This window comes from Pyxicephalus adspersus, chromosome 7 (assembly GCF_032062135.1).
Source record: "Pyxicephalus adspersus chromosome 7, UCB_Pads_2.0, whole genome shotgun sequence".
NCBI lineage: Eukaryota > Metazoa > Chordata > Amphibia > Anura > Pyxicephalidae > Pyxicephalus > Pyxicephalus adspersus.
In genome coordinates this window covers 51,063,522-51,085,482 of record NC_092864.1, presented here as the reverse complement: position 1 = coordinate 51,085,482, position 21,961 = coordinate 51,063,522, and the positions used below count along the sequence as shown (strand labels likewise).

The 21,961-nt window shown below is 37.0% G+C and overlaps 1 protein-coding gene and 1 long non-coding RNA gene across 2 annotated transcripts in view; one reads left to right on the top strand and one right to left on the bottom strand.

Annotated features, from left to right (window-relative positions):
• ZNF385B (zinc finger protein 385B) overlaps nt 1–21,961 on the top strand; it is a gene marked incomplete in the record, with an annotated part of 278,010 nt that overhangs the window by 250,843 nt on the left and 5,206 nt on the right. Inside the window, 3 exon segments of the mRNA XM_072418408.1 lie at nt 15,702–15,944; nt 16,844–17,022; nt 17,188–17,289. Coding sequence (XP_072274509.1) covers nt 15,702–15,944; nt 16,844–17,022; nt 17,188–17,289 — 524 coding nt within the window.
• LOC140335636 (uncharacterized) overlaps nt 5,795–21,961 on the bottom strand; it is a 44,349-nt gene continuing 28,182 nt past the window's right edge. Inside the window, exons 2-3 of the long non-coding RNA XR_011921740.1 lie at nt 19,268–19,374; nt 5,795–6,048 (exon numbers count right to left, since the gene is read on the bottom strand). This is a non-coding gene — a long non-coding RNA (uncharacterized lncRNA). The remainder of the gene's footprint in view (nt 6,049–19,267; nt 19,375–21,961) is intronic.

The following is a 21,961-nucleotide window of genomic DNA, read 5'->3' as shown; positions in this document are numbered from 1 at the left end:
ATATTATCAGTTATTTTAATGTGTTTGTTTGAGTGGGGTATGCAAACTTACTTTCTACCCATACAGACTTTTTTTTTACCCTGTTTTTCTTGACCTACTGAAAACAATTCATTTTCTCTTTTTGTATATATCATATTTCAGCAGTGCAGGTTGAGGCTGAAACTTAAAATGTGCCTCCCAGGTCTACAATTCTCTATCTTAAATTAGGTCATATAAAAATTATACGGAATTACGTGAAAATAAAGTACATGTATCAATAATAACTAAAAATATGTGGACACTGAACATATGTCATACTTTACAATTTTATTATGTTATTTCTTGGTGTGAAACATTACATTAACAACCTAAAGAACACTTCCATCACAATTTCATTTCTCCATTTTTAGTTGTGAAGTACAAATGTCAACTAGTTGCCAATTTAGTCTATTTAAGTTTTGCATAAACTCCTATAGAGAATAAGTTGGAGAGTGCAGGATGCAGCGTGGCATTGTGTCATGTATTCATCTGGTGGATTTTCTATAGGCATAAGGGAAAAATAAAGCCAGACTTAGTTGGAAAAACAATCATGGCATGTGCTTGGATTCAATAAAAATAATAACCCCCAGCATGGTGCAAAATCCTTTCTCAAGCCACCTAAAATAGTAGGGTCTTCAGTTGCAGTCCTTAAGTCCATAAAAAGCCAGACTTTGGAATAAACAAAATCAATGTCTGATTTTTTGTAAATCTACCCATGACTTATTGCTGACTTTTGAGGATTAAATATATATAAAGATCCTGGCCCTAATGGACTGGAGTTGAAGACCTCTAACTTGGATACTAGCCAAAGTGTGTGTGTGTGTGTAAAAAAAAAAAGGGGGGCATGTATAGGTTTAGATGTTGGCAGGTTGAATACATTTATAAAAATTAGAACCTAAACCAGCCTTACAAAAAGTAACATTTAATTATAATTATTCCAAATATTTTAAATAGGATTGAAGTTATGACTGTATGACAAAATGTACATATTGTAAAAGCTGGCCAACAAAAACATCTGGTTGCTTCCAGAACAACTGATACATTTGTCCAACGTACAGACTATATGCAGAATATTTTTCGGTTTGATCAGGCAGTCTTTTTTCTGGCCAGATGGTGGAACTGAAGTACCAGGCTGTAGGACAATGCGCTTCTCGGCCAGTTGGGGGAGCTGAAGAGGCTTGGGATGATTAGGAGTAAATTATCCCATCTGAAACCCATCCTAGCAATTATGCTGTGTATAAACTTCCAGCCTGCTCTCCTGGGCCTAGTTCTTGGCCTGTGAGCTAGGAGAAAAACTGTGAGTAAAAAAACAAATGCTGTACTGCTAGGGAATTAGAGTCCTGGGCAACAGTGGGTTGCCCAGGGCTGTTAGTGAGGGAACTAATAGTCAGTTGGAGGCCAAGTGGCCAGGTTTTATTTTATTGTTTTGCTTATTTTGCATGTTTTTCTGTGTGAACACCTGTAGTTAATAATCAGAACTGCTCATTTGCTGTGCCTGGTTTCTGTCTGCAAGACCTCGCCAGTAAAGTCACACAGGCCCCACTACCTTGCTAACCCCTCACAATATGAATATATGTATGTACATAAGCAGGCTGTACATGCCTAAGGCCGGTTTACTGTACAGCTCTGAGATTTTTTTTATTATTAAAGCTATTTGCTTTGATTTTCACATTCTCCTTGTTTTATCTTTATACATATCTTAGTGCTCTGAAAGGCTTTTTTGAACAAAATGCATTTCACATAAACAGCCTTCAAAAAAATCTCAGTATGTCATTCGTACATTTTATGAGATATGAACATCCTCAAATTATAGCATTAAATGTAAATATACTTATGGTGCCTCTATAAATACTGGGGCTGCTGTTAGCACATCTAATTTCAGCTTCATATTAGCACATGTTCTGAAATGATTTTAGACATGTGCTGATTCTGTGAAAGGAAGTGAATATAACTAGACTAACTAAAAATGTAAAATTATAGAAATATAGCAGGATGTTATTGTGGGGTTAGATATATTCCTACCCACAAGCAGTGTTATAATTACCATATTGGCACCTACAATCCATAGTAACTAAGGTTAAAGGGGACAGCAGTTAGTCTCAAATGGTATACATTTCCCATAGCTGGGAAGGCTGGTACTATTGTTTGCGATTTCATTTTATTGCACTGGAAGTTACAAATTTATTAGATTTTTGGCAAGGGCAGCATATTTTTTTTTTCTGTTCTTGCAACAAATGTACTTAGCCTAAAAAAAAAATAATGCATCCACCACCAGTCGTGGATGTAGCCAACAGTAGGCTGTGCGGAACTGACTTGGGACCTCCACTGAGGTGTTTACTATCAAATAGAACAGCCACTCAGGGTTCAGTGAAATCCTAGGGATCCTCCCTTGGTTGCCTTTTAGTTCTTTGAGCTTTGGTTGATTGGTCAATACCACTTGGCAGAGTCAATGACCCCAGAGACCCCTTTTAAGCTGTCTGTAGGGGGGCATTATTTTCCACTGACAACCAATAAAATGTGTATTTTTTTTCCGTTGATCTCAAATGGTTGTGATAAGGGTTCCTCAAGACCTAAAATGTATTTCTAGAGTTCTTCGGGGGTTAAAAGGTTGAGAATACTGACATACAATGTAATGATAGCTCCCTCCATTAAAGGAGCTTACCATTAAAAACCCGAATTGATTATTTTTTTAAATCACAAATCAAGATGTCACAAAATAAAACAGCCAGAATATAGTTTAAGAGCAGACAACCATCAGGGCTTGATTGACTATGAAGTGTTTATACAGTTGTGAACTCTGTACTCACTTAAAAATACGTTTGCTAATGGCTTGGAGATTAGGGCAAATAACTTCTGGGTAGAAGCGTACATTTCTAGCCAGGTCCCACGAGGCTCCTGGTTTATCACAGCTACCTAACTAGAGCCATTGGGCTCCACTAACTAAACATACCTAAATTATATGTAGCTGCAATACTCAATCTGGTGACCTTTCAAATTTCAAAATTTTGCTCTTACAAAAGCCAGGTAAGAACAGGTAATAAATTGGCACTGCAGCTCCACACTAACTATACTGTTCTACCTTTGGTATGCTTGGTTTGCTTATAGCAGAAGCTTCCCTGGGAGGAAAGTGCTAATATAATTTCTGGGTGCAAGGAAAACCAGCACTTGAGTGAAATTAAAATATGGCAGTTTTGTACAAATCTATTAATTTTTTAAACCCTTTTGAAAATGTCACATTCAGTTATGGGTTTAGTGGTCATTAAACTCAGATACATATTTTTGAATTGCCTACTTTGATGGTAAAACTATTTTAATTGTCTTAACCTTATCAAATATTCTGCATGTTTTCAGGCAAATAAATCCAGCATAATGATTGTTTATTTCATATTCTATGCTTCTTGGTTTACAGCTGAAATTGATATAGAAAGCATTCAATCTAATTTTTCACTGCACTGCACATTTGTTTTCTAAGCAGGTGATGTGACTGGCACCTATTACTTTCTCATTATTCAGAATATTGGAACATAAGCACCATCTTCTTGCATGAAATGTAACTACATTGAGGCAGACTTTGCTTCAGTAAACGCCTAATAGTAGATCATTTTGATTTAAGCATGTGACTTAGAAATACTTTGAAGGATTGCCTGACAGACAGTTTGGGACAAAATTTGGTCCCTGGGTACATATGAAGTGGGAGTCCCGAATGCACAGCATTTTAGTTTTCTCCATCCCCTACCATTCTATTAGCTGGTGCCCTGGAGGTGGTGTGGGCCCTGGACAATTGCCTAGTTTGGCCTCCCTGGAACTTGTCTTGCTGACGGAACACCCTGTCATAGGATTTTCAGTTTTGGTATGAAAACCCCAGAGAGTTAGTTTTTTTGTTTTTTTTTATTTTATTTTGTTTGAACGGTGTATGTAGATCAGGGGTCAGCAAACTTTTTGGACTACTAGGTCATTGCAGGAGGTCAGTAAGGCACACTAGGCCAGAAGAAATAAGGTGTCCAACAAAAGTTTTTTATCTGTGGCTATTTGTATCTGTGGTAAGGTTGGGTTGGTTGATTGAGCTATGGGTAAGGGGGCAAACCGGGTAACTATTTTTTTGGGGAAGCATTTTCTCAAAGACACCTCTCCTGATAAAAACATGGTAAGATAGTAACAGCAGAGCTAAAAGTAAGATCTTTTAAAATGCTTAAAAAAGCCCATATAGTGTTTGCATGCATGTTGCAGTATTTTTAAAGGCTATTTAAACCAAGCCATATTGAAAATAAAGTAAAAAAGGATAAAATGGCCCTATATGCCCCCAAAATGCCCATACATATTTATTTCAATGGGGTGGTAATGAGTCTGTGTATGTTTGCAAGCATTTATGGGTGCTTTACGAGCCACCAAATCTGCATGCTGCACTTTCCTTCCTGCCCAAAATTGTGGCACCCAAAAGAACACATCTTTGTTTACTGGCACCTTAGAATGAATGAAACTTTTACACGTGTATTTATTGTTGGGTAGAACATCAGTGTAAACTAATCCTGAGGGGAAAATCAAATCATTTTAAGTATCTAGAACGGCAATAGAGGGGACTCAATTTGTTAATTTTTTCTAGTGAAAGCTATTTAGGCAGGGGATTTATTAATTTCTTACAATATCCAGAGGTTCAAAAAAAAAAGTTTTGACTTTAAATATCTCTTAACCTAAATGATAAATTGTGAGACTGTGTTAATCAATTTACATGAGGTGAATGCACTTTCGCTTATGATGGAAAGAAATGAAGTGGCAGATAAGCTAAAGCTGTCTCTTTGCCTCAGGTGCCTATAGACACATGCCTGCTGTGCCTAATGGTAAATCCAGCCTTGCATATTGTGCAATCGATTTACATCTCAAGCTCCTGTGATTTAAAGTCTTAGCATTGACTTGTAGCCTGCTGAGACATCACAAGAGCTTCTTGTTCACTTGTAGAATTAAGAAACAGAACTGAGATCTGCTGTTTCCTTCATTCTCTTGGGTTGTTGAAACCTCTCACACCTGCAGGAGAAAAACACTCAGGTCTTTAAATAACACACTTTCTGTAATCTTATTTTTCAGCTCATTGGGCTTTGTAAGACTGCAATGTAAGGAAAATAAAACAAAAATTGAGTTCTCACTGAGCTCTTTGTTGGCAGAATAGATGGCATGCAAACACAGACTTTTGCGTTCGCTTATTTTGCAGAATGATTGCATCCTATTCAATGCTAGAGAAGGTGAACCAGTTCAGTTATTTCATTCTCTACTAACCAAGTTTAGTGCTGTAAAAGCCAGTCCAGTTTATTACTCTGAACAAACATCGCTAAAGGGAAAACTATAGTGTTTTTTCAGTAGTAAGTACATATCTTATCTATAGCCAAAAAAAAAATATTAGATTAGTGAGGCTTACCAGTCCTAAAAGGTGACAACTAAATTTGCTCTAAATTTTCAGGCTAAGGACATTTTCAGGAATTGCAGAAAATACCTGCTGATCATATTTTCATTAAGCTACCACTCTCTCTGTCCCATATATAAGGCCTGTCCAGTCTTCAAGGGCCGCATATAGGCCAAGATTTTATGTTAACTGTGTCATTTTCCTACTCTATCCAAACCATTCATTAACAAAATTACTGCTGCCTGTCGGAGCAATACTAAAAAGAGATTAGATCGTGAGCTTTCTGAGAGACAGTGACATGACTATGGAATTTGCAAAGCACTTTGCAATACATGATGGTAACATTACGTTAAAGCTGTCTGTACTGTATAACCAATTGAATAACTAAATAAAAGTTTTTCAAAAAGTTCCACAAAGCATACCACACATTGAATATGCGTCAGCTTACCAAGTCATATTGTGGTGTATTCTTTATTGTATAAATCTATATATTCTTTTTTTGGCCTAAAAACATATTCAACACATACAGAAAATATCTTTTGATCTTGCTGGTAATTTGACAGTCTTGTCACTTTCTGTGAGCAGAATTGAAAGCTCAAACAATCTTCCTTCTGTAATCCTCATCATCCTGGCATCCCCTATGGAAGGGAGAGAGAAGTCACGTTTGATATGCAACAACATGCCACCACACCATTTGGAGACTGTAAAGCTAAAGTTTATAAGTTTTAGGGTTTAGATACTCATACCTCATACACAGATTCAAAGGGTATTGCTAACTTCCTCTAGGAACAGAGAGGTTAAAATTTAGAGTGACCAATACTGAATGTTGGAATTGCTACTGTCTTTGTTTAAAAAAACAAAAAAAAACAAAACTGGTTTGGGGGTTGTTGTCCTCATTTGGAATTCACTACATAAAGAGTAGACAGCACTGACTGTAAAATGTGAATTTTAATGATAGTTCAATTTACCTGTTTAAGAAATGCACAGCTTGATTTCTTGTTATCCATTCTTAATGGCACCCCAATGCACTTTCTTAGCACACTTGCATTGCAGCATATTACCCTGCAGCCATAGAGATCGGATATTTGTTCTTGTACAAAGATTGAATGGTCTCTGTGCAAGATCTGTTTGGTATTCCTTCCCTCTCCCATCTTCCTCACATTTTATTTCTTTTTTTTTCTTTCAAATTTTATAGAGGAGAGGGGACAGAGAGTCTATAAACAGTGTAATATAATAGCCCTATGCTTAGTGTACAACTTGCAATTGATGTTGTCCTAGAATGATCCTTCTTGATTTGGTTGACAGTTTAGGTAGAAATTGCTATACAGAACATTTCTGTTCTGTGCAGTAGGAACGATGATGAAGTGAAGGTGCCCCACTGTGTTCATTTTCAATGGTATAACAATAGCAGCCATCAGTGGATGGTTGTTATCCAACTTGGCCTATCCACTAATGGACATCAAGGGACACCTTTATGAGCTCTATATTTAGAGACTGATCACAAATGATCATTTCAGGCAACAAAAATCTATAGTGTGCAGCCAAGGGCTGCCTGAAATTAGCAAGTTTCCCAAAGCAGGAGTAATCTAAAAAAAAATTAATATTTTCACACATCCATTAAGTCCTCTGGGGGTTTTTTCTGGTTCGGGTCCTGCGTCGTCCTGGAATCCTCCTTCGTCCTGGCACGGAAGAAGCAGTGGGCGCCACCATCATCTTTGCACTTCCGCCTTCTACCTACGTCACCTGATCTCACACTGCACAGGTGCCAGATCAGGTGACATAGCCTGCGGTAGATGAAGGGGGGGGGGGAGGACAGCGTGTATATGTATCATAGAAGGCTCTGTTTCCTATGGAGTATGTATCCCAGGAGGCTCTGCCTTTCCAGTTGTCATTTATTACCAGAAGAATATAAAACAGGAAACACACTCCTTTTCAATGTATTATAACCGTGTGTCACTGGTGGAGTAGGTAACCCTGGCTCTTCCTCCAGACTTAGATTTGAAAGTAGACCACCAATTGGCTAACTATCAAGTTGGGGTGATCAGCTAACTTGAATATTAGGGTTTTTCACAGCTTTAAATACAGATTTTAAATGTTATATTTAGATTTACTCTGTTAAACCTCACTGTATTAAAGGTAAAAGGATTTTTTTTTCAGAAAAAACAGTTAGTTGAAGAGATTTTCTGGCACAGTAGGGAAACCCCTGCAAGCAGTGAACACTCATCATATTATCTTTTTCTTAATCCCTACTTGATTTTATTATCTGCAGTGATGCTTAAATTCTCTGTTGAAATATCTAGTACATTTATGGCCAACTTAGACACCAATTATATCCTAATGCATATACATACTCATCAGTCATTGACATCCAGACTATAAGGCAAATCTTGGCATTGAAAAAGTCAATGGAAATATGAAGAGCCTAAAGTTATTCTCAGGATGGCAAGTGATGAGCTTTGAGATTTTTACACCTGGGGTTGTCACAGTACTACACATTCGATCAATTATGACACCAATTATTTGAAAGTTTTGGTTGAGAGTTGACAGTATATTAGCAACTGTGACCGCTATCACTAAAGCCATGCTATAAATTTTGGAAAACAGATAAATTGATGGGCATATTTCTGCTTAAGGCTTTGTGCATGTGAGCACAGTTTTCGTCAAATTTTTAAAAGCCAGCAATGCCGTGTGAGTGGCAAGGTGCCAGCCACTGGGACCCGCATGAAATCTTTGGATACTAAACCATTTTTCTTGGTGTTTTGTTGTCAAAATAAATAGAAATCAAACTTCTTTGACTTCTTTATGCTCTATTATGAACTCTACATAGGATATATTTAGTCCTAAGGAATATGCATTTATTTTATTTATATCAGCTTAACTGATATTCTTGCTTATCCACTGTATCCAAATTTGGCCTACGGCAAAACAGGCGAGAAATTCTTTGTGCATCTAAGAGAATAAACTGCTTGTTGACAGTTATGACAGTTATCTCTCTGCGTACTGCAAATAAGGTTAAATCTTTATGTAATAAGCAGATAAAATGGTCTCTTTAGCCCTAACCATCCTCGGAATAAAGTGCGCTGCTTCTGAACTGAATTTTTAATGCTTCTGCTAATTTAATGAATTAATTGACTATACATAATGAGTGGAATGCTCATGCTGTGTTTTCTTTGTGACCAGGATGTAGCTATTGATTCCGTGCAGATGAGCACTGCAATTTTGCAATGAACATGGGGCAAAGGCTAAGAAGAAATGTATGTACTGTAGTATATGTTTGCAATCTGTGATTGGCCATTTTGTTTTTCATGCAGTAATGACTTGGATAAAAGAACACATATATGACATATGTTTCCACTTTGAAATGTGCATTCTGCCGGGATTTTTATTGCAAGGGACAGAAAAATGTCTCTTCTGCAAAAAAAAAAAAAACTTACCTGTCTGATCACTATTTTTTAAAGAAATTCTGAGCTGTGTACATGCAACTCAGCATATGATGCTCATTGATGGTGCTGCCAGGACTGAATGAAAGTTATAATATCCCAGTCAATGGCTGAAGATCCAGAAGAGGAGTAAACAAAGATGCTGTTGCTTAAAACTGGCCAAAGACTAGTAAGTGTATTTAAATTGTGATCCGGCAGGTAAGGTTACTTAATTGCAGAAGGGACTTCCTTAGTGGCAGTTTTTTATGTTTGGGTTTAGTTCTGTTTAAATATATATAAAAGTTGTAATGTGAAGTATGCAAAATAAAAATACCATATATGCACACAGCCTGCCTCTAGCATTATCTATTGTTTTATATTTTGTCTCTATATTTTGTTTTTGTGTCTCTCTCCCTCTCTATCTCCATTTGTATTAATTGTTGATCTTAAAGTAGGCATTTTAAGATCAATAGGAGTTTCCGTTTTAGTTCACACAATGAAAACACTGTTAATTATCTTTAAAACAGTGCAACAGAGTTGTTATATGGACATGGTAGTCATAGATCACTTTTTTTTCATTTGGCTCTGTTCCTGTTCACCTAGGAGCTTTGTGTATTCCTGTCTACCTTTTCTTGTTCTTTTTCCTGTTACATTTATGCATACAATATTACAAAGTAAAAAAAATAGTTTTATTATAAATACATTATATGAAAATATCAGTTGTGTGTGAGCTGACCCTTTCAGGCAGGGGTCTTCAACTTTAGTCTAAGAGAACCAGGAGCTGCACATATTTTAGTAAATATTGTTCTCTATTTTATATTTCTCCAATTTATTCCACAGTAGTTTACAAAGTCCATAGTCATGTCACGAATTGTCATTGAGAGGAGCTTACAATCCAATGCCCCTGCCATAGTCATATGTCATTTAATTCTAAAGCCAGTTTGAAGAGGGGAACCAATTAACCTATCTGTATGCTTTTGAAATGTGGTAGGAAGACTAGACTGCCCAGGTAAAATCAGTTCTCCAGCCTTTTTTAGCCAGTCGCACCACCCGGAACTTTTCAGTATACACATTTTGGGTTTTATTTTCAGTATTCCCCCCCCCCCCCCCCCCCCTGTTTTTTGGGTGGTTACTGAAAGAGTTTGGTCACAATACGGGGGCTGCCTACAATTTTCTCCCAATTAACTTAACAAATCTGGGTTAAACATTGAACAAATCCGCTCAAACTCTATGCATATAGCATCCTGGCCAAGATTATAACCTGAGACGTACTGTTTTTACATCAAAATCAGAAATTGACTGTTTATACCTGTATAAGGCACCTTAGGACTGGAGTTGAGGATCCCTCAAGACAAATGCATCTACAGATATAAAAATAGTGAAAACTGATAAAAATATATATATATTTTTTTTAAAGATTTAGGTATCCCAATGATTTGAAATGGTCCATCAAACACTGCCTTTTTGATTATTCAAAAGAATGGTTCTTTCAGCAATTATCAAGAGGCTGAACACCTGCCAAATGCCTGCTTTACCTTAGCCATAGTCCTACCACATACCAATGTTATCATGCAATTCAGGCGATATTCTTACGTTTGTGTAATATTAAAAGCTAGGTATAATTTTGTTGGAATGTCGGCTACCCAACTCTTGGAATTAATTTAGTCCTGAGGTTTTTTGTTGTACTGCTTTGTATTCATTATCTGTTATTCTTAACTATATTTGGTGTTCGGAAACAAAGACCTCACAACTGCTGATGTATTCTAACACTGAGCTGCTCTATTTAAAGCTTGCTTGCAGCATAATTGCATGTTCTGTGTTCCATGCTAGGGCAATCTAAAAATGAGCAATGCTCACATTACATTCTGCTGTTGGAGGTTATATTGCTTTAATGAGATTGCAGCTTGAGAACTCTGTGGTTACGATTCAATTGGCATTTTAACTAAATTTCTGGCTTTTGCCTATCATTGAAATTAATAGAATAAATGAGTGAGTTTAACACAAAAGAGACAGACCAGACAGTTCCATATACAATGTGTATGCTAAACCAGCTGATATTGAAACATAGACCTATTTTTTTTTTTTTTTTTTGCATTAAAGAATATATATATTTCTAATTCAGCAAACTTTGTATATTATGACCACCTGTACACACTGGAAACAGCCTGTGCTCAGAAAATTCTAAAAAGTATATTACGAATAAAGTTTTCCATTTACAGTATCACAAATGTATTTTATTGGTTGGCCTGATGTAATAAAGCGCGCATCTGCAGTAGGATTGGCAATCTGTTTTTCCCCATCTACCGCAGGCTACGTCACCTGATCCCACCTCCGAGCGTTGCAAGATCAGGTGACAAAGGCGGAAGAAGGGTAAAGAAGATCACTGAGGATTGTAGGACAACGCGGGACCCGGTCCAGAAAACCTGAGGAGGGATCCACAGATCTGCGGAAGTAAAGGTGAGTTTTTTAGTCTTCCCCTTTAATAAGCAAGGCAGTACGGTGGCTCAGTGGTTAGCACTCTGGCCTTTGCAGTGCTAGGTCCCAAGTTTATATCTCTGCCAGGACGCTATCTGCATGGAGTTTGCAGGTTCTCCCCATGTTTCAATGGGTTTACTCCGGGTACTTCAGTTTCCTTCCACATCCCAAAACATGCAGTTAGATTAATTGGTTCCCCCTAAAACTGACCTTGGACTGTATTAAATACAAATGGCTAAAGTAGGGACATTAGATTGTGGGCCCATTTGAGGGACAGCTAGTGACATAAATATGGACTTTGTAAAGCACTGCGTAATATGTTAGCGCTATGTAAATGCTGAAAAATAATAAGCTTGGGACTCCTGAAACTGCTCCATGGCAGCCAGCAGTAGGTGACTGGGGTATTAATTGCTTTATTTATTTTTACTGTTAGTCTGAACATAGCCTTAGACCAATTTTTCTGGGAGAAGCTAATTACCTGCCTTCTTCATTTGTAATGACACTGTTCTCATTACTGCATTTTTTTTCAATGGCTGTCTGATCACCTTACTACACTTTATGCATATTGCATTAAGTTTACTAAAAAAGCACAGGTTGTTCACTTAGTAAAAAAACATGACTTTGACTTGCATAGGATTAGATGATTAAAGGTCACACAGCTAAACTGTTTTTACTAAACTGAACACTCGTTCGCTATTTTATTAGTTATTAGGTAGTATTAGTATTTATTTTATTAGTAAATAAACCCCAACGCTTCTAAAAGTGTGAACGGGGCTTTATAGTGAAATCTAGTTAATATTGTAAATTGAACAAAAAATGTTCATTTAAAGTTGTGAATTTTTTTTTTTTTTTTTTTTTTTTTACACATGGCATTGTCATTTGGCAAAGCATGTGAGTGGGAGTAACCGTTTCTGCTGCTTCCTGTTGTGAATCACTTCTGTAGATAACAGGATATAATAATGAAAGGTTCTCTAGCTAATCAATGTGACACAGACAAAAATGGCATCAACAAACCTAGTATTAGTAAATAAGAGGAAAGGTTAGTCTCAGCTGTTCCGAGATACTGGTAACATACTAAAAGTAATGCTTTCCATTGGTGATACAATGAATTAGTTAGGATGAGGAATATCAATATGTCTGTACATTGTTCTTATCTTTCATTTATGCAAAGCTGTAACTAAGATGGTGTAGAGGCTCTATGGATGATATCCTTCCCACAGCATTAAAAGGAACCCAGGCATATTCCCGTAAGAGATATCAAAAGAATGTTTCCTAATCGGCTCTCAAGTAACAAATTAAAATTCCATCATAGGCACACAATCTACATGTCTAATTTGTATAGTGTCTTTGTATTTGCACGTTTTTACCATTCTGGTTTTCCCACACAAAGCAAAAATATGCTAGTAGGGTAATTGGCAACTTACCAAACTTATCCTAGAGCAGCCTTTCTCAACCCTTTGCCCCTTATCTTACCCTGGGGAACCCCACATTATGACAATATGTTCAGGTTTTGGGAACCAATGCTAAAACCAATTTATTTGGGGTCAGTGGAGGGAAAAGCCTCCTATATTGGTGTACAGTGCAAAGATTGACCCCATACAGTTGTGGCTAGAAAAATACCTTTATAAACCACCTAAAAGATCAATACTTCCATGCATCTGGCCCATCCACATGGCTTTGACTCTAGAACTATGCAGAAGATCAATTAACCACAGTTCAAAGAACCACTAGAAACCTCTGGAGGAACGCTGGGGTTCCACAGATCCCTGAGAATATTTGCCCTAGAGTATGTATGATGAACTAGATTTAAACAAAGACTGCTTTATTGGGTGTCGGACAGATTACGAAGTGAAGGAAATCCCCCATTTGTGATGCATACAACAATAAAAACACGTGCTCTTCTCCATAGAACAGAAAAGCACAGATAGCGAATAAAAACCTGGACACAGATAGTAATAGAAACTTGACAGAGGGTTAAACCTTCCCTTCCCTATCCTACAAAAGAAACGAAAAAAACAAACAGAATCTTCATAATAAGCCTTTCTGAAGAAAGGAAATGAGACTAGATTTAAGGTAAAAATTTAAACAATATGATTGGAGAGATTTATATTGCTTTTATACTGCGTCTATATCCGAATACAGACCCGAGGTTGAATTGCTTCCCGTACTTAAACAAGCTCATAAGTGTGAAACAGACTAAAACATGTAGCTGAGCATCCTAATAGCTGTTTTGAAGGTTTATGGCCAGAGGCTTTACAGTCATGAAATTTTACATGGTGTAAGTAATAAACATGTAAAGAGAACTGGCAGAATTTCTTCCCTTGACAATTAAGATATGAACCCTTGGGGACTTTGTGTTGCTTTCCATCTTTCTGTTATTTGCATTCTGTTTTGTCTGCTGGGCAGTAAAAAAAAATGTTGTGGATGTAGGGGCAAAGCCGCCAATACCAAATACACGGCATTCTTGATGGAGCTCCAGCTTGTGTTTATGATACAAATCTACATCAGTACAGGTTTAGCTGGCTCCAAGGAACGGCTGTCTGCTATTATAATGTGTTGTTGCTAGTCATTACTGGCTATGCTAGCTCTCCAGATATCCCATTAATTACTGGGTCTTGAGTAGAACATAAGGAAATGGGTAGGGGTATACAGTCATCAGAAAAATGGAGAAGCAAAGACAGAAAACCAAAGTACACCCTATAATGCAATAGCTTATAGAACCGCTTAAAGCGCCAATAACTTGGTCATCTTTTTCTGTGTGACATTATCAGTGTATCATATTGTTGTGGAGAAATTTTGGCCAATTCTTTACAACATTGCTTCAGTTTGAGGTTTGTGGGCATGCACAGCTCTCTTAAAGGGTCCCGCAAAAGTATTGTGTGTGTCTATTGACCACATGGTACATATACTAGTTTCCAAGTAAAAACATGCAATGGTATGTTAGTTCAAGAGAAAGATTAAAAAAAAATAATAACTTAAAATTATTATTTATGCATGATAGTGATTGGTCAGTTTGATCATAGTTCTTTTAATTATGTAAGTCTTTTCCTTGTGCTGGAAAAAAAATGAACACTGGTATTAGGCATGTGTAAAGCTCATGTCGCTTCTGTGCTCTTATTAGACGATACACACTGCATGTGGACAGTGTATTTCTATGATCATTAATAGTGAGTGTCAATTCAGAAGCATAATGCCCTGTATGGTGCCTGCGTAGGAGCTGCTCTGGGAGAATTGTCTGACTTGTTGGAAGGATTACCCAGGATTTTGATGAGAAAGTAATCAGAAAAAAGATTTTCTGCACTTAATAGTTGTAATGGGGAGCTGGAACATGCATCTACCTTAGAAGTGTAATGTGATCTGTAAAAGCCTTTCCTCTCTCCTATGCGTCTCTCAGGTTGCCAGCTAAAATGACCGCTTAGTTCAAAACATTGCCATTGCTTCTTTGTCTCAGTGAGGCTGGACACATGGCATGCCATCTTCCTATTCTTCCTAGTTCTTCTGCTAAAATTGCCCAATTGTACACTGCGCAGGTGTGAGATCAGATGATACATTTCTAGAAAATGTGTTAACGTGTGAGGTTGTCGTTTTTTTAACAGTAAAAAAAGGCCCTTTTACAGTTGAAAAAAATCTCGGGCATGCTCAGAGGTAGCAGCCCACAGCCTCCTGGAGTAAGTGACTTAGGTATCCCAGGAGGCTGTGGGCTTCCCAGTAAAGACAGAAGGGGAGGTATCTTCTTTATAAAAAAAGGGTTAACTTTATATAAAGTAGGAAAGGGTTATTTTTTATATAGTAGGAAATGTGATGATAGGTTCACTTTAATTACAAAATACAACGTAACAAAATAAAGTAGTAAAAATGTTATCAAACAAATATGAAATTACTGCAACGCAAGTATTTTTGTTTTTTATAGTTCCAATGTGCATAGCAGGAGTAGGTCAGATCATTTATGAATGTGTTTGATGTCCTTAATCACTGTAAAAGTTAGGCAGACATGTTAAAACTACATTTTCAGTATTTTTTTACTTATTTTATTCCAGGAAGGTTAATGGTCCAGATGCACAGTTTCTAAATTTCCCTTTGGTATTGTGTATTAGTCATCTGTTTAAATGGCAAGGATGTTGGGACTTTTATGTACAAAGGAGAATAATCAAGTAAATTATACTGGTGCTCTGATCTCCTACTGATGGATGAATAAGACCACTTTTCTACTCCAAACTAATTTCGTCCACCCTAATTGCCTTCAAATGTCAATCGTCCCTTCTAATAAAAGCTTTCAGCCAATATTTATGACTTGTGGGTAGTTGCTGTCTTTGTATTTGTACATACAGACTTTTTTATCTTTTTTTTTTTTTTTTTTTTTTTTTTTTTTTTTTTTTTTTTTTTCTTCCCTTCTCCAGGTGATGAGGAAAGATTAAAAAACAGCAATTCCGTTAGTCACAGCATGACAGAAATTAGATCATTTATTGCGAAGTCAGAGGTGGCATTAACTGCGGTGATACCAACAACACTTGTGAAAGGCACCAATGGCAGCGCAATCACTATTTCTGAATCAGAAGAGGAGAAAGCCAAGAAGCTCCTATATTGTTCACTATGCAAGGTAGCTGTCAATTCACTGTCACAGCTGGAAGCGCACAACACAGGTAAGTCTACCATGAATCACTCCATTTCCTAAAAACTGAAGGGGGTGGTAATAATTGATTACAGAATGCCACCTCTTTAGGTTGCTTAAAGAAACTGTTATGTCCTTCCAAATTTTGGTAAATCCTCTTGCACACTGACCTTTCCAGGAAGGGCAAATTAAATTTGTAAAATGCCTTACCGTTGCCTAAAGCCATAGTAGCTCCTTTTGTGGCTTTCTTGCATATTGGAAGTAAAGCACTGTATATTTACTTTGTACTGTTAGGATAATATACATAATGGCATCCCATTTTTTCCCTAATGAATGGATATGCTGAGCCAAGCAAGGTAATAGGTAATTTGGGAGAAGGGTGAACTGACTAGGTGGATGGGAAAGAAAGGGGGATGTTGGTTGTTTGGAGGTGGAGCAAGTGGGCCTGGGCTTTTCTTTTTTGCAGCTTGTGTAAGCCTTTGAACCCTGCTTGATATTTGCCTCCTATAATCCAATTTACAGTAAATATGAGAGATGAAAGTGATCAGTGCTCTTAGTCTATCAAGTGCTGCTGTATGCAGTTAAATAGCAACACATTTATAGGAGTGATGACTTTTTGTCTTTTCACTGCTACTTTTTCCTATTCCAATTACAAGCTGAAGGTAGGGAGGTGACCTAACTTTATTTCTTGGATGTAGTAGAAAAGTCAGGTCACAAACCTGGCTTCTCTTTGAAAGTGATGCATTCATTTCTGGACTGCCTAAACAAAATTACAATTTTGTTACAGTTAAAGCAACATCCATATATGCGTTTTACTTGTGTATTCAGCTGTTCTGCTTTGCCTTTTTTTAAAAATGATATTATTATATCAACCCCATACAGCTAATATGAATAATATATTCCTAACTGCTATAACTCGTTTTTGTTTAGGTTCTAAACATAAAACAATGCTTGAGGCACGGAATGGTGCAGGTCCTATCAAATCCTACCCAAGGTCTGGATCCAGGCTAAAACTTCAAAATGGCAGCAAAGGTTCAGGACTACAGAACAAAACGTTTCATTGTGAAATCTGTGATGTTCATGTCAATTCAGAAATCCAGCTTAAACAGGTAAATGATTTCTTTTGTTAAGTTTCATTGGAATTTGCAAGAAAAGTAACTATGGTATTCTGGGTATTTCACTCCCTTCCCCCCTATTTAAAATGGGGGGTAGTCTTTGTTCATCTTTGTTATTATGTTACATTTTACTAACAAGACTTTATTGTACTTTTTCAGCACATCTCCAGCAGAAGACACAAGGACAGAGTAGCAGGAAAGCCTATGAAGCCTAAATATAGTCCATACAACAAACTACAACGCAGTCCGAGTATTTTAGCAGTAAGTATATGTTATAAATGATTGAAAATGGAGTTCATATTTTGATTTAATAAAAAAGCACTTCTCAACATTTTTACAATGGAGAAACATGCACGTTTTAGAAACCCCTACTACAAATATTGCCTATAGTATGTTCTGTATTACCTTGATAAGACATTTGCAGAAAATTTTAAATGGCAGAATACACTGATGCCATTTATTATTAGTCAGTGGAAAAATTTTGTTTTCCACAAATCTTTGTTTTGGTGTTCAGTTGAGGTGGGAGATTAGAAATCATTATGGCTTACTGTTACAAGTAGCTACCTCTAGAGCAAACTTTCTGAACCAGTGTTCTCCCCAGACCCTTTTAGCTGGGTGCACCACCCAGCACTTTTCGGCAACCACCCGGCTGTTTTTGGGTGGTTACTGATGTGTTGGGTCACAATTCAGCGGCTTCCACCCGCCTAGAATTTCTTACCACCTAGCTTACAAAAATTTCTGGGTTGAGCATTGTGAACCTTTAACCTTAACATGGAGGAACTCTTGAGATAATGTTCAGGTCTTCCGGGAACCCCTGCTATAATTACTATATCCAAAGCTCGAACTACATTAGTATGGTGGTCAGTAGGAAGAAAGCCTGTACATACACATGATGATGGTGGACCATGCCATTGTAGTATATTGGAACAGCCACTTGTAGTTTTATTATATAATGTGATGGGGTGACAAGGCAAGAACACATCCCAGGCATTCATTAGGTTTACATTTAACAATCATGACTATATCTTATAGTTTGCTATAGTAAAAAAGGCTAACAAAGTTCCCAATTTAGCCACCTCTCATCTGCTTAGTCTACTTTATGGTTTTACTGCATTGCCCATTCTCTCTCTGTTTCCTGTAAGCTTGTTTCCTGTTGTACGCTGACAACACTTTGTAGGACACAGAGACCAGAATGGCTCATAGAACAGGCCTTTAGGACTTTGTTAATACTGTAGTAAAAAAAAGTACATAGGCTTATGTTATGGACCACCTTAACTTCTACTAAATGATTGTACTAGTGAGTAATATTAAGGATATGTAAACTTGAGTATTTTTATGCGTTATAAAAAAAATAGTGAGTCAATTAATGTTGTAAAGTCTAAAAGTAAACACCTTCTTTTATGTTATCCTTTTAGAAAATTCAGTGTTCTGCAAGTCTTATGTCATGGATGTATCATGTACTCAATGTTTAATTGAACTGGTCCCCCATTGTGTGTAATGATTCTTTTTGTTGTCCATTACATCACGTTTGTGTCCCACAGATACACGGGGACTGGCAGGTAGAACTGCAAAGTTTAAATGGGGACCAGGAATCTGACACTCACCATTTTTATTCCAAACCAGAATGTTTAGCAACATGGGCAGTGGGACATTAAAAAATTAAGAGCCTTCTTTTCCAAGCAACTTTCTGTTTATTTCAGATAGTGGCAGATAGGTGGTTATCTGTAATATATAACAGCAGTACATTATTTGGGGACAACCCACTTAAAATAATGTACTAGGGCTTGCTAATAGTATTGTACGTTAAAGGAAGTATAACTCTCCAAACATCACTTTGGACAGCTTGGCATTGATGCAAGCAGGCTGCACAGACAAAAGCAAAAAAACAAAGTTTATTATTTTGGGCATGTTGTCATTAAACATTATTTACAAAGCTTGTGTTCCACTTTTTTTACGTTTTTATCCAGCAGGATGGTATTTTTGCCTAATAGTGATGGTAGTTGGAGCAAGGGTGCTCAGCAAAGGAAATGTGCATACAGCTGCTGTATTTCTTTAGGTAATGGAGTTGATATTACGCATCTGATTGTATTGTGGAAATTGTAACTTAAGGTGCTCTCACTTAAATTGAAAATACATTAACTAATGCATTTCATACTGGTCTGCAATTTGTTAAAAACATACTATTGATAGACTTTCTACTGCATTTGGGAGCATGAAGAAAATGTTCTATATTGTATACCCATAGCAAAAGAATCTATAATAGCTTTGCCTGTGGCTGGCCACTCCTCTGTGCTCTCGGCAGGGGTCAAGTGCTCCAATCAGCAACCCACCGCACCGAATTTCGCTCTAAAAGAAAATGAAAAAAAGATGCAATCAGACTTGTAATATAGGAGGGCATACTGAAAAAGCTTCTGCAATTTAGAAATAAAATAAAGGTCTTTACAACCACGGAAACGCTGTACTTTTCAAGTGCTAGCACCACTGTCATTTTAAATGTACATTCTGTTTCAGTCTAGCAGTTCAGTGCTTAAAAAGTAAGAATATTACACTTTAATGCAATTCATTCTGGTCATGAACTTTTTAGGTAACGCTTCTCACTTGTTGATGGCTTCATTCATTTTACACAGAGAAATATTTTTCACATCTACATTAGTCATGGACAAGTGCATGTATTTCTAGAAAGTAAATATGATTCATGCCACCAAGTTGTTTTGTGGCTGCTTTAAAGACAAAACTTTTTTAAGCATTGGATCCTGTTATTTTTCATTCTTTTGCTATCTATTCCCCCCTAACAAAAATTCTATTCAATTCCTGTTATGGAAGCAAAGCAGAAAGTGACCGTAAAATCTCCCTAAAGGATGGAAAAATAACTTTTGTTTTACCAGTTTAAACCAGTAAACCTCTTGTTAGGTAGTTGTAACCAGAACAGATGTCCCCATAGGAATATGTTACGCAATTTTCCAATTGTTACTAGGTAAGGTTAGGGTATTTCTTATCACCTTTTGCCCCAGTGTGAAAGGTCACCCAATTATTGACTATCAAACCTGGTCATTCAGTATATTCAGAAAGTCGGCTGACCTCATTTTAAGAAACATAATATAAAGTTGTGCCATGCCAATATTTCTTTAAAGCAGCCTTGTCAGGTAAATTAATTTGGACACAACACCCTCCCTGGAAAAGTAGAGTAATAAATGATTTCCCCATGCAGCCCATACCAATGAATGCCACTCTGCTAAAGAAAAATCATCCTATTAAATGTGCTCTGAAATTGACTCCTCCATTAATGTCATTCTGCCTGTCCCCACTGCTCTTTGGTTCCTCATGCCAATGTCCCTATAGCTACAATAAGGACATGGAGTTTGTACCATGCAATTCCCAGATCAAGTAATAGGTTATCTTGCCATCCCAGAAGAAGTATTGAAAATAAGGCGTCAGATGTATGAAAATACATCTGAAAAACAAAGACCGTTGAAACAAGAATTTATTCAATGGTTCCTTGTTAATGAAAGGCATTTTTGCTCCAGTATACAACATACAAAGACGATGGTCAGCTGTCAAGATTTTAGTAACTTCATATATATGATCCTTAACCCCACCAATGACTGGCTAATTCATTTCACCTTGAAAATGTGAAAAACCGTCTTGAAATGGAAAGCGCAACAAATACCAGAATGTTCCTCCTGTTTCAATGATTTGCTATCTGAATGAATGGAAGAAAAAAAAAGTAGAGAGTTTGAATGAGTAAGGTTGAGAACTAAGATCTAGTGTGTGAGAGAAAGAGATAGCCAGTTAGTAAAACCAAAAGTCCATTGTGGTATTTGCAGGGGTTTCCAGTCCAGGACTGATTGTAGATTTTTTCTCTATTCTCTCCATTGTTTTATATATTTTAAGTGTATGGCAAAATAATAGGGAAAAAACTAATTTAGCACATATCTACAGTATATGTGGACCTATCACCACATTTTTAACAATATATAAAGAGGTGGTTAAACCCTTTTCTGTAATGTAAAAATTTATTTTTTTTAAGTTGTTGTTTAAAACATTTTTTTAACTTTTCCCCTTCGACCGTTACTACCGCATCAGTAAAGACTAAAGGGGAAACCTGTAGCTTTCTGGATCTCATATCCCAGGAGGCTGTGTGATGCTCCATGGCCAAAATCAGGCAAGCTTCATAAAGATCTTTCCTGGAATGTAAAAAAAAAAGTGCTCAATCTTAAGCATGCACACGTGAGATTGGCCCTTTTTTTACATTTTCAGGAAGACATATCACCCAGTCTTGTGTCTACGCAGTGCGAGATTGGGTGACGTGATAAGAAAGAAGATGGCCATGCCGCTGCCCTGCCGTCTGCCCGGGAAAGAAGGAAGCTGGGATGGCATGGGACCTACTGGACTTGGTTTAGAAGATTGAGGGCTTTTTACTAGTAAGAGTGTATTTTTTTTTATGGAAGTTCTGCTTTTTACAATTTCTGAAAGTACAGAAAAACACCATTTGATGTTCCAGAACTAGCTCCTAAATCTGTTGTAGGCTGACAACACTCCGCACACATCAAGGTTAATTATTCTGTAGTCCAAAATACTAACTTGGAGGGAGAGCTCTGGGAGAAACACAAAAGTGCACAATGGTACCATATAATAAACACAACAAAAGGGATCAAAAGGGCAACTTTGTTGTTTGGGCTTTTTAGGAGAAATACATTTCCAGCATTTAATAGGGTCATGGGCCACTATTAAAGCCAATAAAATCTTGCTAGCTGATCCCCTTCTTTATATGTTGTCATGTATTATAAAAAAATAGCTTATAAATAAAACAAGTAGGGAAAAACTGAATAAATTCTAGCCATGTGTTCTCCTTTTTTTTCTCTTTCAGATTCATGCAGCATTTTTTGAGAGTAACCATACAGCACCAGCATACTTGATTATATATCTTGACCTT